This window comes from Schistocerca nitens, chromosome 1 (genome assembly GCF_023898315.1).
Source record: "Schistocerca nitens isolate TAMUIC-IGC-003100 chromosome 1, iqSchNite1.1, whole genome shotgun sequence".
Taxonomy (NCBI): domain Eukaryota; kingdom Metazoa; phylum Arthropoda; class Insecta; order Orthoptera; family Acrididae; genus Schistocerca; species Schistocerca nitens.
Window position 1 is genome coordinate 114,021,214 of NC_064614.1, and position 20,888 is coordinate 114,042,101.

At 45.5% G+C, this 20,888-nt stretch overlaps 1 protein-coding gene across 1 annotated transcript in view; it reads right to left on the reverse strand.

The window, feature by feature from the left end:
* The window catches only part of LOC126258162 (MHC class II regulatory factor RFX1-like), a 113,385-nt gene that overhangs the window by 40,302 nt on the left and 52,195 nt on the right, over nt 1-20,888 (reverse strand). The window contains exons 2-3 of the mRNA XM_049955660.1: nt 18,061-19,204; nt 8,098-8,369 (exon numbers count right to left, since the gene is read on the reverse strand). Coding sequence (XP_049811617.1) covers nt 8,098-8,369; nt 18,061-19,204 — 1,416 coding nt within the window. The remainder of the gene's footprint in view (nt 1-8,097; nt 8,370-18,060; nt 19,205-20,888) is intronic.

The following is a 20,888-nucleotide window of genomic DNA, read 5'->3' on the forward strand; positions in this document are numbered from 1 at the left end:
TAACATCTGAAGTCATCAGTCCCCTAGAACTACTTAAACCTAACTAACCTAAGGACGACACAAACATCCATTCCCGAGGCAGGATTCGAACCTGCGACCGTAGCGGTCACGCGGTTCCAGACTGAAGCGCCTATAACCGCTTGACCACTCCGGCCGGCGATTCATTTTTATTTAACACATAAATTATGCACTCAAGTGCAATTTGAGATACTGTTATTCCTTTGATTTACTATGCAAGTGCTACACTAAAATTCAATCTAATAATATCCAGCAAAAATTCAGACACTGACATGTGCTGGGTGGTTATAATTAAAGTACAGACACTGACAGAGGTCCAATGTGGGTTGTAATTATTGTATGTCAGCGAAAGTTGTGACATATGCTGTATTAATGTGGGTCCTACTAGTGCTTGAAAAAAATTAGTTCCAATTTTGGCTAACAGGTGCAAATCTGGCACTGTACAGCATCTCATCGACGTCTCTGGTGCTCATATTTAATAAATAGTGTAAGTGTGGTTAATGATATAATCAAAATTGTGCCTTTCTCATTTGTTTGACATTTTCTCTCCATTCCCTGTAGCTTACCCATACATATGAAAATATTTCTATATGTCACTCTTGGATTAACAGCGCTAGATTTGCACCTGGTGGCCAAAATTGGAACTAATAGTTTTGCAGTGTAAATCGATTCTCCATTAATGCATTAAAATATCTACGAAGTTTTGCTGCCAGAATCCAATTACAGTTCACATTGGACCTCTATGAGCAGCTATAGTTTAATCATAACTACCCAGGATACAGCTGGACAATTAACAGTAGCTAAAAGAGGTTGAGGTAGCCATTCCCAGCACAGTTGGACATCCAAAGACTCAACTAATTGACTGCATGAGGTACAGGGTCTGCAAAGAGTTTCAGGGTATACATGAATTTTCTTTTTGAGGAGTCGTGTGAAATGTAGTCCAATGTTGTTCTAACGCTCCCAGTCGGATTGGTCATCATCAGTTATTCCCAATTTATGTACTGTGTTTTGGTCACAGTGTGCCCAGCTCTGACATGATTGACAGAGCTACAGGTTTTTCTTGGTAAGTTTTCTCCCAGGGATTGGATGGTAGGAACTATTTTAGTCATCTCTCATAACCCTGGAAGTACATCCAATGATTTCTCTACATTGCTGGGGCTAGCTGGCTGTTGTTGACCCAGCCTGGTTTTCTAGGTTTTAGTTGGGCGCATGGTAAATTGTGCAATGTTTGTTGAAGTGTTGAGTTTCTGGATCTTTAGAGTTTCGTCCTTTATGTTACAACTTGTTGTCATTGGATGTTTGGTGGAGCAATACTGGCGAGCACTGACAGCCTTGGCATTGCTGTGGATTTAAGAGTTACTGTCATGATCCACATTGCATAGTTTGGTTGGATATCTATTTTGTTGCTATGGATGCTTCTACTCCGCAAGGGAGAACAGTTTTTGGCGACAGGATACACAACTTCTTGTGCTGTAGTTGTCAAAGTGTTTGCATTAAATCCCGAGCTAGCACCAACCAGTTTCCTTTATATATTGTTTCTTGATTTTAGCATTATCCTGTTCCTTGTACATGTTTCCTAATTGTCAAGGATTTGTCGAGAATCACACTCAGTATTGGGATTTTAAGTTGGGGTGCATTTTCTATTTGCGAAGATTACAATTAGCTCTTTGGCATTCTGTAAGTTAGATGGAATGAACTGACTTCTATTTTATTAGGCTTCAGGCGGTCTCTACATTTTGTTATACTGGTCAACCTTTTCTAGTTCGATAGTAAGTGGTTGTCGTTTTCTTCGAATGTGCTGCTTTTAGCTGCTGTCGCTAGGGCGTCTGTGTAGCCAATCTCCGCAGAATCAGGGGTCACTGTGTCTGTGGCGAACAAATTAAATGAAAGTTGGGTCAAACCCGATTCCTGTGGGAGACCGTTCTCTATAATGGAGGATTTACTTATAGTTTCTCCAATGCTGAATTTAAAAAAGCTTGAAACTGTGTGATTTAGCATATACGTTAACCCATCCAGCCACTCACCGACCTTTGCTATTGTGATGTCAATAAATGCTACTGAGGATTTTTTCTTTTAGAAGCCAGTTTCTATAAATGATATTAGGGCGAGAACTTCAAGGTCGATGCTCCATTTCACAATTAAAGAAGGAGTAACAGCTCGTTATAAACCTTAGTTCACATAGGTTCAGTTCATAGCAACATGTAATGGCAAGTGTTAGTATAACGGTGTAGACACAAAAGGCAGCCATAGCGGAAAAAGAGTCTTTCTGAACGGTGAAGCTGGCGAAAGAGGCGCCTTTTCTCTTTGGGTGCATAAAGGATACAAGCAGTGATTATACTCCAGAGGGGCAGCTGCAGACTGTGTGTGACTAATAGTGGGCTGCTTCAATTTCCGAAGCAGTACATGGTATGTTAAAGGTTCCGATCACTCAGATCTCCAAGAGGGGAACATATTGAGAGGAAATACACGAAAGGAAGAACAGGGGAATGAAGGAACGAAAGATAAAAATCGGAACATGGAATACCCTCAAGTTGCTGCAAGCAGGAGGGCTAAAAATGCAAAACAGGAGATGAAAAGGATGCACCTGACGAATGTGACGTGAAATAGAGAGAGAATGCAGATTGTAAGTTTTGTGTTGGCAGAAGAGCCAACACCGTGTTACGAGTGGGGGCCGAAATGCACGCGTTTTAGCTCAAGCAGGCTGGCGTGAGGAGGGAAGAACTATACTGACCTGAGGTCTGGAACATGACAAGGAATGAGAATTCAGAAAGCGGACGTAATTAGTTTTATACGTAACCTTAATCCATTAATGATGAACGTCGCTCTTGACGGTACATGATTCACAATATTATCTGTTCGGAATACATTCTTGAAGTAATTATAGTAACTGAATATGGCGCCTTGCTAGGTCGTAGCAAATGATGTAGCTGAAGGCTATGCTAAACTGTCGTCTCTGCAAATGAGAGCGTATGTAGACAGTGAACCATCGCTAGCAAAGTCGGCTGTACAACTGGGGCGAATGCTAGGGAGTCTCTCTAGACTAGACCTGCCGTGTGGCGGCGCTCGGTCTGCAATCACTGATAGTGGCGACACGCGGGTCCGACGTATACTAACGGACCGCGGCCGATTTGAAGGCTACCACCTAGCAAGTGTGGTATCTGCCGGTGGTACCACAGTAAGTTTTTCTACTCAGATAAAATCAAGAGTGGCAAGAACAGAGTAGTAACGGTGACTGAACAGAAACTGAAACATAAATTAATGAAAGAGCAGTATATTCATGGAAGACCGATGATGCAATTGCAGAGTAGTTTGGAAGATGTGGTATTAATAGAGGTATACATGCCAGTCAACCAGTTTATAGGTGAGAAGGTGGAAGAATATTATGAGAATGTTAAAGAACTTACCGAGGAAGAAAATAGAAATGCCCGAATTATCATTATAAGGGCTGGAATGCAGTGGTGGGTGAAGGAATAACTAAGATACAATAAGAAAATTTGGATTAGCGACAATAAATGAGAGAGGTGAACGACTAATTAGGTTTTGCAAATAAAACTCACTAATGGTGGGTAGCACATTATCTGAAAAGCGCAAAAGGAAACTTTACACATGGATATCAAATTGGAGTAGAGAAAGGAATCAGTTGGAAAAGGTTTAGGAACTGACTCAAGAGTGGCAAGGATTACCCAGGAACATGAGGTGGGAAAAATACCAGTGAAGTTGAAGAAAGTACAAAGAGATAACGTGAAAGAAAAATTAAAATTAGGGACAGTCAAGAAGGTAGTGGAACTGATGACTTCCGAGTTTGTTCCCTTTCCTGCCCAAACCAACCAATCAACCAAGAAGTTAGGTAAGGTTTCAGAGTTGGAAAAAAGGTTCATGTGAAAGTGGGAGGGATGTAGATTCGAAGAACGTGTAATGGAAAGTAGGAGGGAGGTAGAGTTGAAGAATCTATAAATGACTGATGGATGTCCATTACCAGTAGCTGATTCGTCAGTGCGACAGAATGTCAATCCTAAGGGCCCAGGTTCGATTCCCGGCTGGGTCGGAGATTTTTCTCCGCTCTGGGACTAGGTGTTGTGTTGTAACCATAATCATCTTATCCCCATCGACGCGCAAGTCACCGAAGTGGCGTCAAATCAAAAGACTTGCACCCAGCGAAAGGTTTACCTGACGGGAGGCCATAGTCACACGACATTTACATTTTACCTGATGGATAAAAGTGGGTATCAGGAAAGAATGGATAATGGAAAACATTATAAAAAAGATAGAAGACTGGAGAAAGCGAATAAATGTCAAAGATGAAGAACGCAGTAAGAGGTGCAGAAACTGAATAATATGTTAAGGAGAGAAACTGAAGAAGCAAGAGAAAGATAGATGAAAGAGAAATGCGACGGAATAGAGAAAATGAAGAGAGAGGGAAAGCGTGAAATGATGTTCAAATTGGCTAGAGAAATAATTATTGAAAGTAAAAAGATGAAGACTAATATGAGAATAAAAAGAGAGGATGTCACAGTAGCTGAAGAATATATACACTCCTGGAAATTGAAATAAGAACACCGTGAATTCATTGTCCCAGGAAGGGGAAACTTTATTGACACATTCCTGGGGTCAGATACATCACATGATCACACTGACAGAACCACAGGCACATAGACACAGGCAACAGAGCACGCACAATGTCGGCACTAGTACAGTGTATATCCACCTTTCGCAGCAATGCAGGCTGCTATTCTCCCATGGAGACGATCGTAGAGATGCTGGATGTAGTCCTGTGGAACGGCTTGCCATGCCATTTCCACCTGGCGCCTCAGTTGGACCAGCGTTCGTGCTGGACGTGCAGACCGCGTGAGACGACGCTTCATCCAGTCCCAAACATGTTCAATGGGGGACAGATCCGGAGATCTTGCTGGCCAGGGTAGTTGACTTACACCTTCTAGAGCACGTTGGGTGGCACGGGATACATGCGGACGTGCATTGTCCTGTTGGAACAGCAAGTTCCCTTGCCGGTCTAGGAATGGTAGAACGATGGGTTCGATGACGGTTTGGATGTACCGTGCACTATTCAGTGTCCCCTCGACGATCACCAGTGGTGTACGGCCAGTGTAGGAGATCGCTCCCCACACCATGATGCCGGGTGTTGGCCCTGTGTGCCTCGGTCGTATGCAGTCCTGATTGTGGCGCTCACCTGCACGGCGCCAAACACGCATACGACCATCATTGGCACCAAGGCAGAAGCGACTCTCATCGCTGAAGACGACACGTCTCTATTCGTCCCTCCATTCACGCCTGTCGCGACACCACTGGAGGCGGGCTGCACGATGTTGGGGCGTGAGCGGAAGACGGCCTAACGGTGTGCGGGACCGTAGCCCAGCTTCATGGAGACGGTTGCGAATGGTCCTCGCCGATACCCCAGGAGCAACAGTGTCCCTAATTTGCTGGGAAGTGGCGGTGCGGTCCCCTACGGCACTGCGTAGGATCCTACGGTCTTGGCGTGCATCCGTGCGTCGCTGCGGTCCGGTCCCAGGTCGACGGGCACGTGCACCTTCCGCCGACCACTGGCGACAACATCGATGTACTGTGGAGACCTCACGCCCACGTGTTGAGCAATTCGGCGGTACGTCCACCCGGCCTCCCGCATGCCCACTATACGCCCTCGCTCAAAGTCCGTCAACTGCACATACGGTTCACGTCCACGCTGTCGCGGCATGCTACAAGTGTTAAAGACTGCGATGGAGCTCCGTATGCCACGGCAAACTGGCTGACACTGACGGCGGCGGTGCACAAATGCTGCGCAGCTAGCGCCATTCGACGGCCAACACCGCGGTTCCTGGTGTGTCCGCTGTGCCGTGCGTGTGATCATTGCTTGTACAGCCCTCTCGCAGTGTCCGGAGCAAGTATGGTGGGTCTGACACACCGGTGTCAATGTGTTCTTTTTTCCATTTCCAGGAGTGGAGTACGAACAATAAGTTGGGAATGTGGGGCTCACGCGAGGCGTGCCAGAGATAAGTCCCTGCAGTCGCACTATCCTCTGTGTCCTCGGTGGCTCAGACGGATGCCGGCACGGTAGCTCAGCGTGTAGAATATCTGTATAAGACGGACAGGGGTAAGGCATCTTGGTAGTTGAAATAGAAATGGCGCTGAAGTGGAAGTGTTGATGATTTTGGGAAACAGGGAGAGAAGGAAATAGTCTACCTGTGTAATGAGGAGATATATGACGGAGGGGAGTGGCCTGATGAATTTCTTGTAATTGTAATGATATCAATTGAGAAAAAGAGAAGTACCAAAAAGTGTGAACAGCACAGGACTATCAGTCTAATCTCTCACTTAGCTACAGTATTGCTGAGAGTGCTGAGTAAATGGTTGTATGACAATTTGGATAGATGGACTAGTGAGGAACAGTTCGGATTCATAAGAGAAAAAGGAATGATACTATTGGCCTGTTATGAATCACAGGGGAAAATTATACTGAGAAAAATTGAGAAATTAATGCTGTTTTAATTGATTGGAAAAAGCTTTCGACAGAGTTCAATTGAATAAGCTGATGGATATATTGAAGAGGAAGAGAATAGACTAGAAGCAGAGATGACTGGTATAGATTCTATATGTATGAGGGTCAATTCAAAAGAAATGCACACCATTTTTGAAAAAATACAGTTTTTATTCTGCATGTGTGAAAGTTTTCAAGATGGCTGCTACACTTGACATTCGTCAGAAGCAACGTGCCGACATTGAATTCCTGTGCTGTGAAAACGAGACAATGGGAAACATCCACAAGAGGTTGAAAAATGTGTATAGAGATGCTGCTGTCGATCGCAGTACAGTTAGTCAGTGGGCAAGCAGGTTACATGATGAAAGCGGGCACGGCAATACTGAGGATGGTCCTCACAGCGGCAGAACCTCGCACTGCACACACTCCAGACAATGTGCAGAGAGTTAACGAATTGGTGACTGATGACAGATGCATCAGAGTGGACGAATTGTCACCCTAAGTTGGGATAGGGAAAGGAAGTGTTTGCAGAATACTGAAAGTGTTGGCGTTAAAAAAGGTTTGTGCCAGGTGGGTTCCCAGGATGTTGACAGTGGCTGACAAAGAAACAAGGAAAACGGTATGCAGCGAACTTTTGGAACAGTACGAGAATGGTGGAGATGAATTTCTTTGAAGAATTGTGACAGGTGATGAAAGATGGCTCCATCATTTTTCACCAGAGACGAAGAGGCAATCAATGGAGTGGCATCATGCAAATTCACCCAAGAAAAAAAAATCAAAACCACACCTTCTGCTGGAAAAGTTATGGCTACGGTGTTTTTCGATTCCGAAGGACTCTTGCTTGTGGACATCATGCCAAGTGAAACCACCACAAATTCTGATGCATATGTGGCGGCACTGAAGAAACTTCAAGCTCGACTGAGTCATGTTCGACCACATCGGCAAAAGCAGGATGTTTTGCCGTTGCACGACAATGCACGGCCACATGTCAGTCAAAAAACCATGGAAGCGAACACAAAACTCGGATGGACAACACTGAAACACCCACCTTACAGTCCTGACCCGGCTCCATGTGACTATCATCTCTTTGGGAAACTGAGACTCTCTTCGTGGAACAAGGTTTGAAGATGATGACTACCTTGTGCACGCTGCCAAACAGTGGCTCCAACAGGCTGGTCGAGAATTTTAACGTGTAGGTGTACAGGCGCTGGTTCCAAGATGGCGTAAGGCAGTTGAGAGGGATGGAAATTATGTGGAGAAATGAAAATATTGTTCCTAAAGGATGTATCTACACACTGTAAAACTTTCAAACATGTAGAATAAAAGATGCATTTAAAAAAAATAGAGTGTATTTCTTTTGGAGTGATCCTCGTGATATAGAAAATAAGAATAAGGATTGGAAATCAAATGTCAGAAGGAAGTATTGCTAAAGAATACTCTACTACAGAGCGCGATACAGAAGCTGTGCCTACTGGAGTTGCAATTCCAGTGTTCACTTCTGGTACAGACCTTGTAGATGCTATTGTTGGTGCAGTGGCCACAGCCCTAGTACATGTGGCTGGGCGCAATGCCACCCTACTGCCAGTACTAACCTTGGAGAAGGCGTTGTTGCCCTTGTGACCACCGCCCTTGTACTTGTGGCCGTGCGCGCCACCGTCCTGCTTGTGGTGGTGCGACGCATGCCCGCCGCTTTCGCTGTGGCTGCTGCCGCCCCCTTTCTCCACGACTGACGAATGCTGGGACTTCTCGCTGCCTGACGAACCCTTCTCTCCCGACTCCTTGTGGTGGTGTGACGAGCCGCCGCTCCCAGACGATCCGCCGCTCGACTTCCCACCAGCGCCGGACCCACCGTGGCCGCCTCCACCTGCGAAAAAGAGTCGACGACTGTTCAGGTCGATGGCTGATGTATCCAGTAGTAGGAATTTGCATGCTTCCTTTGACATAATCAGTAGAAATGGAGAAATACTACGCGACCTAAATGAGCCTCTCACAGCTAATATATGACATGCAAGCTTCTTCTTCTCTGCATAACTACTACAATCTACACTTATATTTGAACCTGCTTACTTATTCGCGCCTTGATCTCCATCTGCAATTTTACACAGCAAATTTCCTTCCTCTACCAAACTGACGATTCCTCGATGGCTCCAGACGTGTCTTATCAACAGATCTCTTCTTTTAATCAGGTTGTGCCATAACTTCTTTTCACCCCAATTCGACTGAGTACCTCTTCATTTGATAGTCGATATCTCCATCTAACCTTCAGCATTCTGCTATTATCTTCTATCCAAACTAATTACCATCCACACTTCACAGCAATACTAGGTTACGCTCTGGAGAAATATCTTCGGAAAAGACTTCCTGACACTTATATTTATACTAGACGTTATATCGTCTCCATTTCGGCTATTGTCAGTTATTTTGCCGCCTAAATAGCAAAACCCAAATACTACTTTCAATGAAACTTCCTGGCAGAGTAAAACTGTGTGCCGGACCGAGACTCGAACTCAGGTCCCGAGTTCGAGTCTCGGTCCGGCATACAGTTTTAATCTGCCAGGAAGTTTCGTATCAGCGCATACTCCGCTGCAGAGTGAAAATTTCATTCTGGACTACTTTCAGTATCTCATTTCCTATTGCAATTCAGTCAATATGACTTATTTAATCTGACTACATTCCATTACCATTTTTTTACTTTTATTGATTTTCACCCTATAATGTCATTTCAAGAAACTATTCATTCCAATTTTATTTCTTCTACAACAACTTTAATTCTCTTTTTAATTTTCAGCATGGTTTCCTTCACTGCTTCCTTATTGTACAGATTGAATAACATCGAGAATGAGCTACAAACGCATGTCACTCCCTTCTCAAGCACGACTTCCCTTTGAAGTTGTTTGGCTTCTATTGCTGCGCTCTGGTTTCCATACATTGTAAATAACTTTTTGCTCGCTGGATTTTATCCCTGCTGTCTTAAAAATTTTAAAGAGTATAGTCTAAACATTGAGCAAAGATTACTCTAAATCTGCTAGTGTAGATTTGCCTTTCTTCAGTCACTGTTGTAGGATAAGTCGTCGGTTTAATATTACCTCGCATGTTCCTACTTTTCTGTGGAACCCAGTCTCACGACTCCTCAGGAAGGCTACCACCAGTTTTTCAGTTTCTTCATTTTTCTGTAAAAAAAGAAACGCACTACGAAGGAATTATGCGAATGTGACGGAAATCGGTAGCTGCGATGTATGTGTACAGGCAAAAAAATGATTACAATTTCAGAAAAAATTGATGACTTAAAGAGACAGATCCTCACAAATTAAGCAAGTCAATAATGTGTTTGTCCACCTCTGGCCCTTATGCAAGCTGTGATTCGGCATGACATTGATTAACGCAATTGTTGGATGTCCCCCTGAGGGATTTCGTGTCAAATTTTGTCCAATTGGCGCGTTAAATCGACAAAATCCCGAGATGGTTGGCGGGCCCTGCCCATAATGCTCTAAACGTTCTCATGTGGGGAGAGATCCGGTGCTTTGTGGTAAAAACTCCTGCCTTATGCGGACGGGAATTATTTTGCTGCAATGTAAGTCCAGAATTGCTTGCCATGGAAATGGCAATGAGCGTTTGTCGTCATTGGCCGGGAGGCCCCTTATGGGGCAGGTCCGGCCGCCTTGGTGGAGGTCTTATTACATTAGACGCCACATTGGGCGACCTGCGCGCCTAATGAGGATGAAATGATGATGAAGACAACACAACACCCAGTCCCTGAGCGGAGAAAATCCCCAACCCGGCCGGGAATGGAACGCGGGCTCCTCAGGACGGCAGTCCGTCACGCTGACCATTCAGCTTTCGGGGCGGGCATTGCTTGCCATGAAGAGCAACAAAACGGGTCATAGAAGTTCGTCGAGTACCGCTGTGCTGTAAAAGTGCCACGGATGACAAGCAAAGAGGTTCTGCTACTCATCACTCCAGGTTGTCAGGCCGTATGGCGGGCGAATGTCAGGTTGGTATACCACCACTGTCCGGGGTGGCTGCAGATGCGCCCTTGCTGGTCTTCGGGACTCAGTTTGAAGCGGGACTCATCACTGGAGCTAATTATACTCCAGTCAGTGTGATTCCAGGCCGAATGTGCCCGATACCAATGCAAACGAGCTTATTGGTTTACAGAGGTCAATGGTAGTAGCCACCAGGGGAGACATGAGCTCCAGCCCCTTTTCTTCGAGCCGCTTGCAAATGGTCCATGCCGTCACTGAAACACCAGTTGCACGTTGGATCGATGGTAATGATGAATTGGGGGCTCTGAGTGTCTCTCTGACAACTCCTCGGTCCTCACGTTCGGTCGTCTCTCTGGTTTGACCACTTCCTCACTCCTGCTGCTTTCGGCCACAGTTTACTCATTCCTCCAAACATCATCGAATAGTGGCATTGCTCCTATTCAAATATCGAGCGACTGGCCGATTACTCCAACTCCCAATTACATATCTTCTCTCAAATGCTAATATCTGGGGATTCTGCTCAGCCGCCTATCTGCGAGGCATATTTACTGTCCAACTCAGGTCTCGGAATGAAATACGCAAAGACTTTATGCCCTGGTATCGACATGTCTCCTATTCACTATCCTTGCCAGCTGTGTGATGAAATTATGCTGCACCGTCACACATTCGTATTGGCCGCCGAAGTTTGCTGTTTTGCATTTTCCGTCGATGCATATATGAATATCAGTTTCTGACCAATTTGCATAAATCGTTCATGGTGCATCCTTGATTTTTGTGTTAGAGTGTACTTCGTGTGAGATACAAGGAAAAATGAGTCAGGATACTGAGTGGGCTGCAGAGCCTTAATATAACTAATGAAGATGAATTTGAGGTGGTCGGTGCATAGAGCCAGGTGGATAGATGGCAGTTGGAGAAATGGAGAAGTTTGGAGGAGATCTCTATCCAGCAATAGATGTCAAACTGCGGCTGCTGCTGATTTTGTATGAGGGATGTTGGATGTAGTAGCTATGCAAACATGACGAGACCAGCACACAGCATAGAAAAACATACATATGGACCTTGCTGAGGTAAAATTGCTTGCTTGCATCAGTGATGCAGATAGCCGTACCGTAGATGCAACCACAATAGAGGGGTGAGTCGAGTCTAACCCGTCCTTCCTGAAGAGAGGCAGCAGACTTTTCAGTAGTTGCAGGGGCATCAGTCCAATGATTGATTGATGTGGCTTTGTAACACTAGCCGACATGACCTTGCAGCTCTAGTGCTCACAACAGCTGGAAGTAAAAGGAAACTACAGCCGACATGAAATGAAATATGTGTATTGTATGGCGTTTTTGGCTTGGATCCCCCTCCTGGAAAATTCGTCCGCCTGTTGCAAGCCTTTGTAGTTGACGCCACTTCGGCAACTTTCACGTCGATGACAATGATAAAGTAATGATGAGGACAACAGACACACCATACCGTCTCGAGCGGAAAAAATCCTCGACCTTGTCTGGAGTCGAACCCAGGGCCCTGAGACCGAGAGGCACGTAAGTGAGTTCTGCTGACACTACAGCCGATGATGTTTTCCCGAGCGTATGCAGGTCTGCCGTGTGGCTTAATGACGATGACATCCTCTTGGGTACAATTTTACGAAGGTAAAATAGTCCTACGTTCGAATCTCCGAGCGATAATGTATAATACTAAACGAGAAAACACGAATTCTATGAACAGTGTATTGAACATGTTATTGTAGCCAAGATAGATACGAAGCCAACACCCATCACAGTATTACAAGTTTATATGCCTACAAGCCCTATGGCTGATGAACAGACTAAAAGCGTGTATGATGACAAGAAGGAAATTATTGAGACAGTTAAAGGAGATGAAAATTCAATCGTGACAGATGAGTCGAATTTAGTACTAGGAAAACTAAATGAAGGAAAAAAGTAGGAGAACGTGGACTTGGGTGAACGGAATGGGAAGTCGCTGGTATAGTTTTTCATATAGCATGATTTAATCATCTCTAACATTTGATTTAAGAATCATGAAAGAAGGTTGTAGAGGTGGAAAGAACCTGCGGTCACTGGAAGGTTTCTTGTTGACTGTATAATGGTAAGAAAGAGATTTCGAACCAGATTTTGAACGGCAAAATATTTCCAAGGGTATATGTGCACTTTGATCATAAATTATTATTTATGAGCTGCTGTTTATTCTGAAGAAATTACAAAAAGCTAGAAAATTAAGGAGATGGGTTGTGGATAAATTGAAAGAATCAGGGGTGGTTGAGAGTTTAAGAAAGCTTTAGGCAACGTTGAACTGAAACAAGGGAAAGGAGTACAATAAAAGACTGATTGGTAACTTTGAGAGGTGAAATAGAAAATGTTATATTGCTAGAGAAGGCCGAAATGCACGCTATAAGCTCACGCAGGATGGCGTGAGGTCTGAAACAGGATACGTATTGAATGCTATAAAGAAAAGTACGTAGCTTCTGGAATACTTAACTTTAATCCATCATTTGTATACATCGTTCTTAATGAGACATGCTTCATACGATAACTATCAATTGCTATGGCGCCTTGCTAGGTCGTAGCCATTGACTTAGCTGAAGGCTATTCTAACTATCTGCTCTGCAAATGAGCGAGGCTTCGTTAGTGTGCATCGCTAGCTAAGTCGTCCGTACAACTGGGGCGAGTGCTAGTCCGTCTCTCGAAACCTGCCGTGTGGTGGCGTTCGGTCTGCGATCACTGACAGTGGCGACACGCGGGTCCGACATGTACTAATGGACCGCGGCCGATTTAAAGCTACCACTTAGCAAGTGTGGTGTCTGGCGGTGACACCACAGAAAAGACGACAGAGAACCACACAGATAAAGAGACAGGGCTTTGTAGAAACTTTTGGATAACGAAGGACATATTGAATTTAATACTTTTGTTTGTGTGGCCATCTTCCGCAGCAGCTGTTAACATCTGTTATTATAGGTTATCGGTCTTGAGTTGACTGCAATGTAATTAGAACGAATTACACCAGACGCGTTTCACTTTTTTTACAAAGCATCTTCTGTGGTATTCTATAAATTGGATATACTCGTTTGTACATTTTTTTATTTTTTTTTTAGGTTAAAAACAGCGTTTTCTTTATAAAGTTTGTCTGCAAGCTACTTACAGTGTTTCTCTACGTAATCTGCATCTTCCCCTGTTGCCAGCAGTGATTGGTCTCGTCAGACTTCATTTCACATCTGAAGTTTTTGGCATTTTGCTTTATTTTCTACGCTGCAAAATTTATAATTGATTTTCTTAACTGTTTTTCATCCATCACTGCCACAGTGTTTATGCCTTTGCAGATGTGAAATGAAGCCTGCAGACACCAACCACTGGTAGCAAGAGGGGAAGGTGCAGATTACGTAGAGAAACACCGTAAGTAGCTTGCAGACGAACTTTATAAAGAAAAGCTGTTTTTAACCTAAAAGAACCAGAAAAATAAATGTACAAACGTGTGTATCCAATTTATAGAGCACTACAGAAGATGCTTTGTAAATCAAAGCGAAACGCGTCTGGTGTAACTCTTTCTTATTACGTTGCAGTCAGCTCAAAACAGATAACCTATAATAACAGACATACTGAATTTAATTGATGAAAGGTGAAAATATGAAAATACTGCAACTGAAGCAGATGAAAGGAGACACAGATGTCTAAAAATGAGACTGACAGGAAACGCAAAATGGGTAAGTGGGAATGGCTAAAGGATAAATGCGAGGCTTTAGAAACGCGCGTGACTAGGGGAAAGATGGATACCATCTATAGTACCGTTAAAGACACCATTGGCAACAAGAGAAGCAGATGAATTAATTTCAAGAGCTCAGATGGCAAGCCAGTACTGAGCAAAGAAAGGAAAACTGAAAGGTGGAAGGAATACTGAGCGTTTGTATGGGGGAAACAAGATTGAAACATTAAAGATAAAGAAGATGAGATAGGAGATATGATAACGCGAGAAGAGTTTGACCAAGTAGTGAAAGGTCTATGTTTACACAAGGGCACTGGAGTAGGAGGCATTCCCGTAGAATTATAAAGATCCTTGGGAGAACCAGCCATGACAAAACTGTTCCACCTGGTGTGAAAGATACACTCCTGGAAATGGAAAAAAGAACACATTGACACCGGTGTGTCAGACCCACCATACTTGCTCCGGACACTGCGAGAGGGCTGTACAAGCAATGATCACACGCACGGCACAGCGGACACACCAGGAACCGCGGTGTTGGCCGTCGAATGGCGCTAGCAACGCAGCATTTGTGCACCGCCGCCGTCAGTGTCAGCCAGTTTGCCGTGGCATACGGAGCTCCATCGAAGTCTTTAACACTGGTAGCATGCCGCGACAGCGTGGACGTGAACCGTATGTGCAGTTGACGGTCTTTGGGCGAGGGCGTATAGTGGGCATGCGGGAGGCCGGGTGGACGTACCGCCGAATTGCTCAACACGTGGGCGTGAGGTCTCCACAGTACATCGATGTTGTCGCCAGTGGTCGGCGGAAGGTGCACGTGCCCGTCGACCTGGGACCGGACCGCAGCGACGCACGGATGCACGCCAAGACCGTAGGATCCTACGCAGTGCCGTAGGGGACCGCACCGCCACTTCCCAGCAAATTAGGGACACTGTTGCTCCTGGGGTATCGGCGAGGACCATTCGCAACCGTCTCCATGAAGCTGGGCTACGGTCCCGCACACCGTTAGGCCGTCTTCCGCTCACGCCCCAACATCGTGCAGCCCGCCTCCAGTGGTGTCGCGACAGGCGTGAATGGAGGGACGAATGGAGACGTGTCGTCTTCAGCGATGAGAGTCGCTTCTGCCTTGGTGCCAATGATGGTCGTATGCGTGTTTGGCGCCGTGCAGGTGAGCGCCACAATCAGGACTGCATACGACCGAGGCACACAGGGCCAACACCCGGCATCATGGTGTGGGGAGCGATCTCCTACACTGGCCGTACACCACTGGTGATCGTCGAGGGGACACTGAATAGTGCACGGTACATCCAAACCGTCATCGAACCCATCGTTCTACCATTCCTAGACCGGCAAGGGAACTTGCTGTTCCAACAGGACAATGCACGTCCGCATGTATCCCGTGCCACCCAACGTGCTCTAGAAGGTGTAAGTCAACTACCCTGGCCAGCAAGATCTCCGGATCTGTCCCCCATTGAGCATGTTTGGGACTGGATGAAGCGTCGTCTCACGCGGTCTGCACGTCCAGCACGAACGCTGGTCCAACTGAGGCGCCAGGTGGAAATGGCATGGCAAGCCGTTCCACAGGACTACATCCAGCATCTCTACGATCGTCTCCATGGGAGAATAGCAGCCTGCATTGCTGCGAAAGGTGGATATACACTGTACTAGTGCCGACATTGTGCATGCTCTGTTGCCTGTGTCTATGTGCCTGTGGTTCTGTCAGTGTGATCATGTGATGTATCTGACCCCAGGAATGTGTCAATAAAGTTTCCCCTTCCTGGGACAATGAATTCACGGTACTTATTTCAATTTCCAGGAGTGTATATGAGACCGGAGAAATATCTTCAGACTTTAAGAAGAATGTAATAATTCTAATTCCAAACATGACCGGTACTGACAGGCGTGAATAGCGCCAAAACCTCATTTTAATACGTCATGGCTGAAAAGTATTGCGACGAATTATTTACAGAAGAATGGAAAAACTGGTAGAAACGAACCTTGGGGAAGATCAGCTTCGGTTCCAGAGAAGTGTAGGAACACGTGAGGAAATACTAACCCTACATGTTATCTAAGAAGAGAGATTGAAGGAATACAAACCTACCTTTGTACATATAAAGAAAAAATTTAAAAGTGATTATTGGACTACAGCCACTAATAACCTGAAGGTAGCAGGAATAAAATACAGGTGACGAAAGATTATTTATAACGTGGACAGAAACCAGAGTGCAGTTGAAAAGTCAAAGCACTGAGAGGCAAGGAGCAATTGAAAAGGGAGTGAGGCAGTGTTGAAGTCTATCACCCAAGTGACTGAATGTATGCATTGAGCAAGCAGTAATGGAAACCAGCAGAAATTGGGAAATGGAATTGTAGGTCAGGGAGAAGAAATAAAAGATTTTGATGTTTGGCGATGACAATGTAATTCTGTTAGAGACAATGAACGACTTGGAAGAGCAGAGCTGAACGAATAGTGCGTTGAAAAGAGATTATAAGATGAACATTAGAGAAATCAAAACAAAAGTAATAGAATGAAGTCGAATTAAATCAGGCGTTGCTAAGGGAATTATAGTAGGAAACGAAGCACTAAAAGTAGCAGATGTATGTTGATATTTAGAGAGAAAAATAAATTAAGGTAGCCAAAACAGAGTGAATGTAACATTGAGATTGGCAATAGCAAAAAAACTCCTTCTGAAAAAGAGAAAATTGCTAATGTCCAATATTGAATTTTACTTCTTCAGACTTGGAACTGTTAACAATAACTCATTTTTAAGTTCCTTCATGTTTGACCCATAAGATCTGACAAGACTTTTCTGCTACTCTGTAAATTCTAGATCTTTTTATTTTTGGGGTTTACATATCTTCTGAGTTATTTTCTGCATTGCGCTGTAGGTGTGGCATTCTGTCTATAGTTCTTTTTATTAAATTCGTATTTGCTTTTGTGGGTGGATCCATTTCTTCAGAGTAATCTGCTTTGCTGTTTCCCATGTGTCGGTTTCTTATATCCTGCGCTTTGAGATTTGTATATAAAATAAAATTAAGCCTCACAGATGATGTGTCCCACCTTGCACAAAACTGGCATTGGGAAAGATGTCCATTTCCATCGTTATTTCTGCAAACATGTTTATTAAATAGTACCAGAAATAAAAGGGGATTAGAAGGTTTATAGCAGGATGTGTACAAGGTTTTTGACTACATTGTAATCCATGATATTTGGACGACACATCCTGTGGCCTTTGACAAATAGTGCAAGTAATCCAGAATGAAATTTTCACTCTGCAGTGGAGTGTGCACTCATATGAAACTTCCTGGCAGATTAAAACTGTATGCCGGATCGAGACTCGAACTCGGGACTTTTGCCTTTCACGGGCAAGTTCTCTACTGTCTGAACTATCGCGGCACGACGCACGACCCGTCCTCACAGCTGTACTTCCGCCCGTACCTCGCCTCCTACGTTCCATTCTTCACAGAAGCTCTCCTGCAAAACTTGCAGAACTTGTGCTGCTGGAAGAAAAGATATTGCGGAAACATGGCGTAGCCACAGCGTAGGGGATGTCTCCGGAACGAAATTTTCACTATGCAGCGGCCTGCGCGCTCTTATGAAACTTCCTGGAAGATTAAAAGTGTGTGCCAGAGCGAGAGTAGAACTCGGGAGCAGTTGCTCGCGAAAGCCAAAGGTCCCCAGTTCTAGTCCTGGTCCAGCACACAGTTTTAATCTTCCAGGAAGTTCCAGTGCAAGTATTCGACAAAGATAATTCATTTCAATATTGTGCATCAAAAGGAAATTGCCAGTTCAGCAGAACACAGGATACCTAGACTCTTATATTAATGTTGGGTAATATCATCAGAAATCGCAGGTGTCGTTCAAAACTTGATACTGACCGTGTGCTCCAGACGATGCGTGAGTGGCCTTATGGTGTGATGCTGCTCCGGCTGCAGGTACAGAGTGATGGGCATGTTGAAGTGGCGCTGCTCCCACATACGCTGAGTGGTGTGAAAAGTGGTGGAGTGGGAGAGTGGCGGCAACAGGCACTATGTGGTGGATGTGGTGGAACGAAGCGGCCCCCGCCGCTGGACGATTATGGTGGGCGTGCTCCTTGAGAGCTGCAGCTGTTCGACGTGGCAGGAATGAAGATTCTGCCTCCACTACTTGTGGAACACGTTGAGCAGGTCGCTTCGGAGCCAGAGCAGCTGGTGATGTAAAATATGGAGTCTGCCTGGAAGGCGCTTCTTCTCCTACCGGTGACCCTCGATGGAGAGGTTGCTTGGGCGCTGCCGCTGCAGGAGATGGGAGATATGGGGTCCTCTTGCCAGGTACCACCTCTGCTCCTGTTTGGCGGTCATGAATTTGTTGGAGTTGCGGAACAGACTGCTGCGGCGACATTGGGTGTTGTGGTGGAAGTGCAGCTTGTACAGTCTGTGCGGGTTGGTGCTGGACATGATGGTATGGAGCCTTCACAGTCTCTGGTAAGCTCTGTTGGAAATGTGGGGGTGGGGCTACTGCTATGGCGGCCAGGTGTGGGGCCTGTTGGAAGAATGCCGCCTCTGGTGTAGACGATTTTTGTGGTGTCTGGTGTGGCGACAGTCTATTGGGCACAGTATGGTGAGGGAGTGCCCCAGCTGAGTCGGAGCTGACTGGGATTTGCTGTTTCTGGAATGGCTCTTCCACCGGTTCTTGGTGATTATGATTGCGGAATATGACTCCTGTGAATTCTGGATTGTTACCGTGCGATGCCAACTTCGCTGCGGGTTGTCCACCTTGAGCATGCTGCTGGGGCGGCTCGTCGTTCACTTGGGCTGGGTGCGCTGGCTTCGGCTGCTCCTGGTCCGGCGCCTGTGGTCGCTGCTGGAGAGAGGCGGCAGCCACCACAGCCGCAGAGTCCGGGACGACCCCAGTGATGGCAGCTGCCCTGTGCAGCAGCGCCGTGTTCGCCTGGTGGAACGGCACTAGCAAGTGGCCGCGGCCTTCACCGCCAGCCTTCTCTCTAGCTTCTTCGGCGCTCGTCGGAGCTGACAAGAACGCCGCCTGCAACAGTGGATAGCGAACGGAGAGGTAATTTGCTGGAGTCAATACGTCTAGAAGCAAGCATACGAATGAATCGAGCAGCAGACGTGGCCCTGCTGTGCACACTGCTCTATCTACGAAGCAACTTAACTGGATACTGACGTTCCTATGCAGATACCCATCCAGTCCCAAAACCGCTCTCTGTGTCAGACACTACGCCACCATGTTCGACAAGGAAGTTGGTGTGTGTTGAGGCTGTTCAGAAGAGGAGGCGTCTGGTCTACCCGGTAACTTGATAAGTACAGATTGATTCTTGCAGAGAAGATAACAGCAACCATCCACTTTTTATAATGCTGTTTATTTATATAAATAGTGCCGCTACCGGTTTCGAACCGACAGATTCATCATCAGACGGCTTGAAACTTCCTGGCAGCTTAAAACTGTGTACCGGAGCGAGACTCGAACTTGAGACCTTTGCCTTTCGCGGGCAAGTACTCTACCATCTGAGCTACCCAAGCACGACTCAAGCCCCGTCCTCACAGCTTTACTTCCGCCATTACCTCGTCTCCTACTTTCCAAACTTCACAGAAGCTAGGAGGGTAGGAGACGGGGTACTGACAGAAGTAAAGCTGTGAGGACGGGGCGTGAGTCGTGCTTGGGTAGCTCAAATGGTACAGCACTTGCCCGCGAAAGGCAAAGGTCCCGAGTTCGAGTCTCAGTCCGGCACACAGTTTTAATCTTCCATGAAGTTTCATATCAGCGCACACTCCACTTCAGAGTGAAAATCTCATTCTGGAAACATCCCCCAGGCTGTGGCTAAGCCATGTCTCCGCAATATCCTTTCTTTCAGGAGTGCTAGTTCTGCAATGTTCGCAGGAGAGCTTCTGTAAAGTTTGGAGGGTAGGAGACGAGATACTGACAGAAGTCAAGCTGTGAGGAGAGGGCATGGGTCGTGCGTGGGTAGCTCAGATGGTAGAGCACTTGCCCGCGAAAGACAAAGGTCCCGAGTTCGAGTCTCGGTCTGGCACACAGTTTTAATCTGCCAGGAAGTTTCATATCAGCGCACACTCCGCTGCAGAGTGAAAATCTCATTCGGGGGTCAGACGGCTTGTTCACGTAAAGATACATTTTTATTGTAGTTCACATCGATTTTCGCTTTTTATTTACCCCTATGGTGAAATAAGGTTGTATACCTGGAAGAATCCTGGAGATACTAATAGGTATCAGATAGATTATATAATGGTAAGACAGAGATTTAGGAACCAGGTTTTAAATTGTAAGACATTTCCAGGGGCAGATGTGGATTCTGACCACAATCTATTGGTTATGAACTGCAGATTGAAACTGAAGAAACTGCAAAAAGGTGGGAATTTAAGGAGATGGGACCTGGATAAACTGAAAGAACCAGAGGTTGTAGAGAGTTTCAGGGAGAGCATAAGGGAACAATTGACAGGAATGGGGGAAAGAAATACAGTAGAAGAAGAATGGGTAGCTCTGAGGGATGAAGTAGTGAAGGCAGCAGACGATCAAGTAGGTAAAAAGACGAGGGCTAATAGAAATCCTTGGGTAACAGAAGAAATATTGAATTTAATTGATGAAAGGAGAAAATATAAAAATGCAGTAAATGAAGTAGGCAAAAGGGAATACAAACGTCTCAAAAATGAGATCGACAGAAAGTGCAAAATGGCTAAGCAGGGATGGCTAG